The 9,850-nt window shown below is 33.4% G+C and overlaps 1 protein-coding gene across 10 annotated transcripts; it reads left to right on the top strand.

The window, feature by feature from the left end:
- Positions 1-2,029: 2,029 nt before the first annotated feature.
- On the top strand, positions 2,030-9,370 carry LOC114297867 (auxin response factor 17). Of its 10 annotated transcripts, none has more exons than XR_014339005.1 (9): positions 2,030-2,266; positions 2,981-3,106; positions 3,306-3,391; positions 5,319-6,143; positions 6,269-6,384; positions 6,484-6,672; positions 6,857-6,916; positions 7,276-7,456; positions 9,126-9,370. XR_014339005.1 is itself a non-coding variant. In XM_082884595.1 (5 exons), the coding sequence occupies exons 1-4, from the start codon at positions 5,219-5,221 to the stop codon at positions 6,880-6,882; spliced, it is 474 nt and encodes a 157-aa protein (XP_082740721.1). In that variant the 5' UTR covers positions 5,080-5,218; the 3' UTR covers positions 6,883-6,916; positions 7,276-8,708. The 10 variants fall into 10 exon arrangements, 2 of the variants coding, with proteins under 2 accessions (XP_082740721.1, XP_082740724.1); XR_014339008.1 differs by having other exon boundaries at positions 2,062-2,266; positions 3,005-3,106; XR_014339006.1 differs by lacking the exon at positions 9,126-9,370 and having other exon boundaries at positions 7,276-8,708.
- The last annotated feature ends 480 nt before the right edge of the window (positions 9,371-9,850 follow it).

Here is a 9,850-nt window from a genome sequence, read left to right as displayed (position 1 = left end):
TTGACCCACTGTCCGAGATTTTAAACCTTTTGTTGGTCTTTTTAAGTTGGTTTTGACCCTTTTGCTTAGTTTCTAAGAGAAACTTGACTCTTTTGTCAAGCTTTTTGAGGAAGCTTGACCCTTTTGGTCCGGCTTCCTCAAGAAGCTTGACCCTTCTTGGTTAAGCTTCTTTGAGAAGCTTTGACCCTTTTTTGAGTCTTCTCCAAGAAGTCTTGGCTCTTCTCCTCTATAAAACCAACACTCCCCCTCCATTTGCAAGGGTTAGAAAAAACCAGCCAAGGCATACACACTCCACCCTCCATAGCTCTCTCATCCAAGCTCAAATACCCCATTGTTCTTGGCCATTACACCACACCTCATAGCCTACCACCTCCACCATCCATTCAAGCACCTTGGAGCTGATTTTTAGAGGTTGAAGACTCACTATTTTGGTCCAGAAGCTGCTGGCCTTCTTCTCTTCAAGGGTAAGTCTCCATTTCCCTCATTTTGACATTGTTTTGCTCCATAGTTTAGCCCTATTTCCAAGCATTTTTGGACTTCGACGTAAACTAAAAAAGGTCTTTTTTTGAGCTCCTCTTCAAGTTTGTTCAATGTTATTTTTTTCACTACAATAAAAGTAACCTATGGTGACGAAAACTAGTGAAGAAAATAAATTTCGTCACTAAATAAAAATAATTCGTGAGGAATTTATAAATTTTGTCACATATAATAAAAAAAATAAAAATGATAGGTGACGAAATTTATTTTCGTCAATAAATACTTCATTTTAAGGGAGGAAAAATTAAGTTTTGTCACCAAAAATTTTCCCGCTAATTTTTTTGGGTGGCGCCAAAATTTTGGGACTTTTGGTGAGAAAAAAATTTGTCACTAATTATAAAATTATTTGTGAGGAATATATTTTCGTCACCAAAACGTTTTTAATATTTTTGATATCTTTTGGTGAGGAAATAATATTGTCACCAATTTTGGTGGGAAATTTTTGATATATTGAGCTGCAATAAAAAAAAAGGGTATTAATTTTTTTACCCCTTTTTTGTTTATCATCTCTCTCTCTCTCTCTCTCTCTCTCTCTCTCTTAAAATAGGGTATTAATTTGTCTTACCTCTTGCTCCTCCATCACGCCGATTGCCATCGTCGTTGCCTTTATTTGCCTTGCCGATTGCCGCCGCCACTGCCACTAGTAGCCTTATCGGTAACCACCACATCTTCTTCACTCGGTGATTTGGTACGTGATTTCTCTTTGCTCTTTTTCTGGTGTCTTTTTCTCTTATTCTTTGTTTTGGTATGATGACGAAAATTAGTGAAGAAAACAAATTTCGTTACTAAATAAGAATAATCGATGAGGAATTATAAATTTTGTCACGTATAATAGAAAAATAAAAATAATAGGTGACAAAATTTATTTCCGTCAATAAATACTTACTTTTAGGTGAGAAAAAAATTACGTTTCGTCATCTAAGTTTTTCCCACTAATTTTTTTTTATGGCACCAAAATTTTGAAACTTTTGGTGAGGATTTATTTTTTCACCAATTATAAAATTTGTCACTAATTATAAAATTATTTGTGAGAAATATATTTTCATCACCAATAATTTTTAATAGTTTTGAGACGTTTTGGTGAGAAAATAATGTTATTACCAATTTTGGTGAGAAAATTTTGATGTATTGAGCGACAATGACCAAAAAAAAGGGTATTAATTTTTTTTTACCCCTTTTCTGTTTATCATCTCTCTCTCTCTCAAAATAGGTGCTACTACAAAACAGTTAAAGATCACACTTTGACAAATAAAAATATCTCACTTTTATTAGAAGTGTGATAAAAAAAATTAAATTGATATTTTAATTACACTTAATTTGATTGAGTGTGATAATATTTATTTTTTATGTCACTTTTCAATTAAATGTGATTATATATATATATTTTTTTTTAATCTCACCTTCTAAATGTGATTATATAAAAAAAATTTAATCACAACTTCTAAATAAGTGTGATGAATATATATTGTAAAAAATTAAATTCAAAAAATTCAATTAAATTTCTTTTCTTCTTCTCTCTTTTGTGATTCACGCTCTCTTTCTCTCTCTCTCTCTCTCTCTCTCTGTCAGAGAATGATAAACACCTCATGGGCACAACCTTTGCATCTCCTCCTCTTCCCTGAATTCGGATCCTCTTCCCCAATAGAGACCCACTTCGCCATAGACGGTGCTTTTCATTTCTCTTACAACCCTTCGAAACTCATTGGCTTGGGAAAGACCTGCAATTTTGGTACAGTTCTAAACCTAGAGTTTGTTTCTTTTTTTTTTCTTAAACCCTTCCCTTCTTAAATTAGGGCATTTGATTAAACTATTTGGATTTCAATTCAACGATTTCTGGTGGGCGGTTTTGAATTAGGGCATTTGATTCAACGATTTTTGGGTGGGGGGTTTTGATTTTTTTTTTTATATATATAAAATTCTTAGGTAGTGAGCTTCCCCCCCCCCCCTGTTTCTCCTTTTTTTTCTTATTTAAAAAGAAAAAAGAAAGAAAAATCTAACAGACACCATGCTTATGGATGTGAATCCAGAAACTCTAAGATTTGTCTTTTTTTTATATGAGTTTCAATAGTCTAAATGGGATTCAAGTTTTGAAATGGGTTTGAAATATACAAGTGTTCTCTAGCCTTGTCTAAATCAATTTTATGTTTTTGTTTTTCCAATTTTTTCATTATGTAATGCAATCTATAATATCTATGAAGTTCATGTCTTCTTCTTTGTAGTTTTGCACCTTAAATGTTTATTTATTTACTTCATTGAACTTCAATGTAATGGCTTTCATTTTCCTGCATATTTCCTACAACTACAAAGGGTTTTGCACCTTAAATGTTCATTTATTTACTGTGGTATATGATTTGTTTGTACTAATTGTCCATATGGTACGTAGATTCAATCATTTCACTTTTTATTGGATTGAAACTTTTGTCTAATCTTTGTATTTTGTTAGGATTTCCCCTCTTGTTTTTGACAGGAAACAAACAAGAATTCTGCATGTCAAGTGTTTGAAGATATTTCCGAGAGATAACCCATCAACCCATCAAACCATCAACCCAATGCTATTGAAAAACTTATGGTATATTAACCTCTTATAAAATGACTATTCTATTTGTAATAGAGCATAAAAGTTTTTAAGAATTCAAATCAGATATTGTAAAGGGAAGGGAGTGTCGTATATCAATGTTGTGCAATTGAACCTATAATAGATTTTTTTTTTATTTTAATACTGCCTCACCTATAATAGATTTTAATTAATTTATTTATTTTTGGTGTAGGAACATTTCTTTTCTCCTTGAGTAGGGGTGGTAGTGATTTGACAACCACAACCATTGGTAAAGCTCTGGGGTTGCGAGAAATTCAGGTCAATGCTTACCCTAAATACATTTATGTCAAAAGTTGTTCATATATCTGCATATGTATACATGGATATGGGATAACATTGTAGATAACATACTATGGAATAGTGTGAAACAGTGCATTCTTATGAGCTCCAGTTGTATGAAAATTTAATTCAGGTTCTATAATTTGTAATTGCACGACTTCCATACAAGTTTCTAGACAAATAAGAACATGTTTTTCAATCCATTACTGGTGTGGAAGGATGTTGATAGTGTTTTGACATGTGATCCTAACATATATGCACTCGCAGAACCTGTGCCATATCTAACATTTGAGGACCCGGCAGAGCTTGTTTATTTTGGTGCTCAGGTATCATTTTAGGGAAATTCTACTATACACACCTCCTACCATATGCACCCCTAAGTTATTTCATTTTCTTCTTTAGTTATGACCAATTTTCTTATTTAGTTATGACCATATTTTAGTTATAATTCATGAGATCTTTGGTTATGCGTCATGTGTTGTTTGGTTATAGCCTCTCTTTTTTTTTTAGTTATGACTCTGAAAGTATAAAGTTATGTCATTTTCTTTTTTAGTTATGAGGTGCATACAGTACACCCTAATCTAGAAACAAACACTGCTAGACAAAACAAATGGAGGTAGACTATGAATTTTCCATAAGCCCCATCCAGAAGGATGATGGACAAAAACAAATCAAAGGCTTCCATAACCTGCGAACCAAGAGCCCCAAAACTAAATTGAACTATATGAATCATACTGAATCTCAATTGAACCATACGATTCACTTAATTTAAGATTCAACAGAACAAATAGAATCTTTTCAGTTGAAACTTGTATCAAGTTGTGAATCGTAAGATTCTTATAACCATGATTGTTCTTACTTGTGTATATATGTACATAGAAGCATTTAGATTTGTAATTTGTTTCACTCAATTTGAGGAGAAGTTTGAGGAAATCAATGGTGATGAGGCATCCCCAAGTATTCCTTTGATATCAGGGTTTGATGGAAATTCAGCTACACCAATGGTAACTGAAGAAAGCAGAAATGACACTGAAATGCAGGGTCAAGAAGATCATAGACTATGCTCTGATAAAAATGCCTCACAAGACTTTGTGAGTGGGATCATGAAGATTGTCCCAGAAGTTGATGTGAGTCCTTGAATTTAACCAATTATCAGTTGTTTTGGTTATGAGGTACAAATTGCCAAGAAGCTTTTATTTGCACACCACACTTCTCAGTTCACACCCTTTTTTTTCGTTCAGATATCATATTATTTATCAAACAAAAATAAATTGCTTGGATATCAACCAAACAAAAACCCAGTTCGGTTGTTGATATCTGAACGATTAATTTTTGTTCGGATGTTGATAGCCAAACAATTGATTTTTGTTTGGTCGTTGATATATGACTACCGAATTGGTGTGAATTGAGAAAAAGGGTATTGTGCTAATAGAAGCTCCCAAATTACCAATGGCAAGTCAAACTCAAAACTCATAACACTCTTAGAATAGCTTCGTACCATCTGCCAAGAGCAACTATAACCAATGCTATTTAGAGAATAATTATTGCCTTGCGGCTTTACCAAAAACCAGTAGCCAGAGTTTTCCTATCAGTGGTGGTCCAAGTCCATGGACGGTCTGCAAATTTGCTTACCTTGGGTTAGCAAATCAAAATAGAGAGAGAACATCATGATTTTGATATATGTATATGTATATATTTTTTTGGTCTTTGTAAAGCGATGCAGATTACTAGCTTTTACCAGATGGCGATGTTAGCATTACAGATATGTGGATAGAGCATATCCTATACTCTTGAGCTTGTGTGCCTATGTGGGTTTTGAGATTGCGAGATCACATAAAGAGTTTTGTTCCAGATCTGTACCCAGTTACTTATGGGTGGTGTTTTCTATTATTGTTGGTGATCACAGGATATGCTGAAGTATCACATGAAGTAAAGCTGAAGGCTGGTCTGTTTGATGTGGGCTTGGAGGACATTAAGAGGGCCAGGCTACAAAAATGCAGCAGTTCTTTGAGTGGTCCTCAAAAAGGAAAGTTGGTGTTTTTAATTTATGTTAATTTTGTACCCAGCTTACCTCTATGCATATCTAATTTTGGATGTTGTATTGTGTGGATGATTATTACATCTGGTCTATTTTTGAAGCCTATCTCGGTGGGCTGTGTCTAGAGGTATTTTTCTGCTCCTTTTGTTGTATGCTGCTGCTATATGCTTTGCTGCCAGCTGCTGCTCTATCTATTCCTTACTGTTGTGGCCTTATGCTATTTGCTATGCTACATGGCTGCATATTACTGCATGGTTTTTCAAGTTATACTATAAAATGTACTAAATTATTGCTTAGCATAACAGTTAAAAGCATGATCTGTGGTTTTTATATTTTGTCTTATTATCTGTGATGTTCGTTCATGTGATTTTGATATTATCTATCATTTTTCTACAGTCTCATTTAAAGATATTCCTGTCACCAAGTTTTACTTGCCATAAATTTTGGAATTAAACAAAATTCTTAGTCTCATCATTTGCAGAATTCTGGTAGAGAAGTAGTTCCTTGAGTTGTTTTCATTTTGTGGGTATATCATTTGCTTAGCTGAATGAGTTCAAACCTTCATGTTACAACTTTTCAATTGAAAATAAAAGCAAAACTTTGACAGTTTATAGCTTTATGATTGCAGTTAAATCATTGCTAGCATGATGGGTCTCGGAGACATTAGAATTATAAAACATTCCAACTTTAATTGTATGTTTGACACATCTTCATTGATTCAACTCTCTCTGTAATTCCGGTGCTTTTCCGATGAGTTTACAATGATCTCTGGCTCTGATTTCGAGTATTTTTTGTTCTTTCTTTTCTTGTTGGTGCAGTGGATCCTGAAACAGCGCTTTACACGGAGCCATGGCACGCTTGTGCTGGTCTGCTCGTGACAGTGCCTCGTGAAGGCGAGTGCATGTTCTATTTTCCTCAAGGACATATTGAGCAGGTTAGTTTCCAACTCTAGGCAATGAATTTATTATCTGTGAAGTGTTTTGAGATTTGATAAATATCTCATAAACCTGAGTTAGTTGGGTGCAAATCTCAGGCGATGAATTTGATTTTCAACCCTAGAATTTGAAATTCGTTGATTTCGAAGAGTTAAAAAACTTCGACTTGAACCAGCATTTGGCAGGACATGATCCGCGTGAGACTTCGAGTGGTCCAGATTCATATCCAAACAGGTCCACAGGACACAGGAACAGTCGCCTTAGCAGAAAAGCAGAAAAAGAAAAAGGTAATCTACATCTCACTTTTGAGCTTAAACAAGGAAATGGCAGTATGAACTCTCTCAACCTCTCAATCTCATTCTCTATCTCTCTTTGTCTCTCTCAATCTTTCTTTCTCTCTTTGTTTGTCAATCTCCTGCTCTCTCTTTATGGTTCTTTTGAAATCTCTATTTTTCATTCATTGTCACTCAGATCGCCCCTTGGATTGTCCAAAATGATCTCTCTAGGGCAACACAAAATCAACATTTTTAGGTATTTCCTTTGATTAATCTCTGGCATGTTTTTTTTTTTTTTCCTCTGTCTCTATATATTCTTTGTATTTTGCAGCAATTTATGCATATCTATTTATTGCAATTGAAATTATTAATTTTCTGTGCATAATGGAGTTTGATCCATTGTTGATTTAAGTACGATTCTGTGTTTTCTACACTAATGTGTTACAAATACTACTCATACTTTAATTTAATTTTGTTCAATTTTAATGGAATAAGAAATTCTTAGCCTACTTGAGATCGTTCTGGTAGATGCTTTGTTCATATATATATATATATATATATTTGCTGGGAATTTGGAGCGACATTATTTGGATTTTTTTTTTAAATTTAATGCAGCTTTGAAATATCTAGAAATTGGAGCAACATTATTTGGATCGTCGTTGCCTTGCTGCTGCTTGTTTCCTCAATGCAGCTTTGAAAGATCTAAAAATTGGGTACTTTGTGTTATGATCTATTCCCCATCATAATGTGTATTGATCAGGTGCAAGCTTGGATTTGAAGAACATATATCTCCATGGTGAGTTTTTTTGTACATCTCATATTTCATATAGGAATGAAAAATAACAATAATGATTTGATTTGAAAGATCTGAACTGCCATTGGATTCTAGTGAGTGATCCATGACACCATATTCTTCATTTTCCATCTCTTTTTCTGTGTTTTCACCCCTGTCAACTATCTTAACATCCTCATACACCTGAATGGCTTATCACAGTGGATCTTTAAAAGCAATCATATTTAGAAGTAGAAAAAAACTTAATGACACCAGATAAAAGTTATTTAAAAATTGATATAGGGTGAGTCTTTTTCTAGTGTTTTGTGGCCATTCTTGCCATAAGTGCTAATGAGTCAGTGAGCATTCTTGTAAAGATAACATAACTTAGATAGGTCATTGACTTAATCTGGTCGACTAACAGATGGGGTGTGGGCTGCAGGTTTGGATACAGTATTATTTGGGTAAAATACAAGCCTAATTCCATTTATCTAGTTGCTCATAATAGCAGTCAATCTTCTCAATATGAAATTGTGCAGTCCCAAATGAGTTTTAAAGTCTAAAATGGTGGAAAATAAATAGTTTTTGTTTTGGCTTTTAATATGAAGACGGATCCTATAGAATAGATCTTGTTCAAGTAAGGTCGTACCTTGTACTTCTGATCTTATAAATACACCTCTTCTTTCTCATATTGTTTCGATGTGGGACTCACTGTCTGTGTCTCAGAGATTGATTTTTTAGATTTATATATTTTTTTATTAGTCTAGTTTTCTTCAATTGTTTCACATCTGTTTTCCATACTGAATTTGATACTAGGGAAGTTGTAATTGTAAGTGGATTTGGAATTTCTGTTTGGGTGCAAAGAAAATCACTTCAAAAGATCCTCACAATTTTCGTAGCATTGATATGCTCTTTTGACTCAGTAATTTTCTGATATGCTTTGTTGAGCTATTGTTTAGACTCGAAGAAGAATGACCTTATGTTTATGAACTCAGACAAGTTTAGTGACTTCCATATCAAAATTTGAGAGCGAAGAACCATGTTGGCAATCAAGACAGGGAAATTCTCTTCAATAAATTGTTATTTTCACATTCTTTGGGTTTTGGGATTTTAATACGAAGACGGATCCTGTGTTTTAATATGAAATTGTGCAGTCCCAAATGTGTTTTAAAGTCCAAAATGTAATAAAAGAACTTTTTCTGGTTTTTTAGTTGTAATAACTTTTACATATGACTCCAATTTTGAGACTCAAATGGAATGCCTGATTAAACAACAATGTTATACTGTTTGAATTCTTGTCATTGCTATTTTTAGAATGCTTAACGTTACGCTTTTATGTTTCTTTTTTCTTTTTTGCTTTTTGTTTTTTTGCGACAGTAACAAAATGGTCGCCAAAAAACATGTTAGCATTTTTCTTTATTTTTTGCGACGGCAAAATAGCCATCACCATAAATAGTTTCGGCAGTCGCGAATAATTTGCGACTGTTACTTTGTCATCATAAAAAGTATTTGTCACCCCCACATTTGCGACCCCCATTTACCATCGCATGGACGATGGCAAAAGGTCTTTTGTGACTATATTTTTATTATTTGCGACGGCTTGTGGCGGTCGCAAAAAGTGTTTTTTTTAGTAGTCTATACAATGTAATTGATAATATGTTAATGTTTTTCTTGTTTTTTTTTTTTTTTGCAGATTGGTTTTTGATGACATTTGGAAGCATATTTGCAAATCAAGATCAAGTGTTGATTTTTTTTTTTTTTTACTGAAGTGATACTTAGTTGTAGTTGCAAATCAAGATTGAGTGTTGACTTTTTTTGTGGACTCCATGTTAGTTCATTTTGGGATTTGCTTTGATGATTTTTTTGTTATACGTAATGAATTATTATTAAAGTTGTTTGATGGATATATTTTGATTTATATTATAATTGTTTAGTGAATTGTTTTGTGGAGTGGTGTATAATAGCTAGTGGATTTCTTAGTACATTTAAAAGGCTATTGGCATATAAGCACAGATATTTGTGAAATAATAATTTAAATTGAAATATAAAATATGGAACAAGTTTAGTGACAAATTTGTTTCATCATTTTAACTTGTTATTATGACAAAGTGATTATTCGTCAATAATAAATATTTTTTGTGAGAAAATTTATTACAAATTATATATGAAAGTTTTCATTGATTTTGTTATTTGGTGACTACGGGTTGGTTTGGCAAGGGCTCATTGGGCTTTTTTGGCTCAATGAGCCATAAAAGACAGAATAGGCTCACGAGCCACAACAGACAAAACATCTCATCCAACCCCATAATCATTACACGCTTCTCTCACAGAAAAAAATCAAAAAAGCCAAAAAGCCAAAAGCCCTTCGCAAACTAAGCTTTTGAGCCCAGGCTCATATAGTCAAAAAAGTCAAAAAGC

Source organism: Camellia sinensis, chromosome 1 (genome assembly GCF_055761805.1).
Source record: "Camellia sinensis isolate YWXY chromosome 1, ASM5576180v1, whole genome shotgun sequence".
NCBI lineage: Eukaryota > Viridiplantae > Streptophyta > Magnoliopsida > Ericales > Theaceae > Camellia > Camellia sinensis.
This window is presented reverse-complemented; position numbering and strand designations above follow the sequence as displayed.

Excerpts from the sequence above, each read along its gene's own strand:
- LOC114297867 (XM_082884595.1), top strand. The coding sequence starts at position 5,219 with ATGTGGGTTTTGAGATTGCGAGATCACATAAAGAGTTTTGTTCCAGAT. Across the intron at positions 6,385-6,560 it reads CTCAAGGACATATTGAGCAG|CATTTGGCAGGACATGATCC; the intron begins GTTAGTTTCCAA and ends GACTTGAACCAG. Across the intron at positions 6,673-6,856 it reads AAAAGCAGAAAAAGAAAAAG|ATCGCCCCTTGGATTGTCCA; the intron begins GTAATCTACATC and ends ATTGTCACTCAG.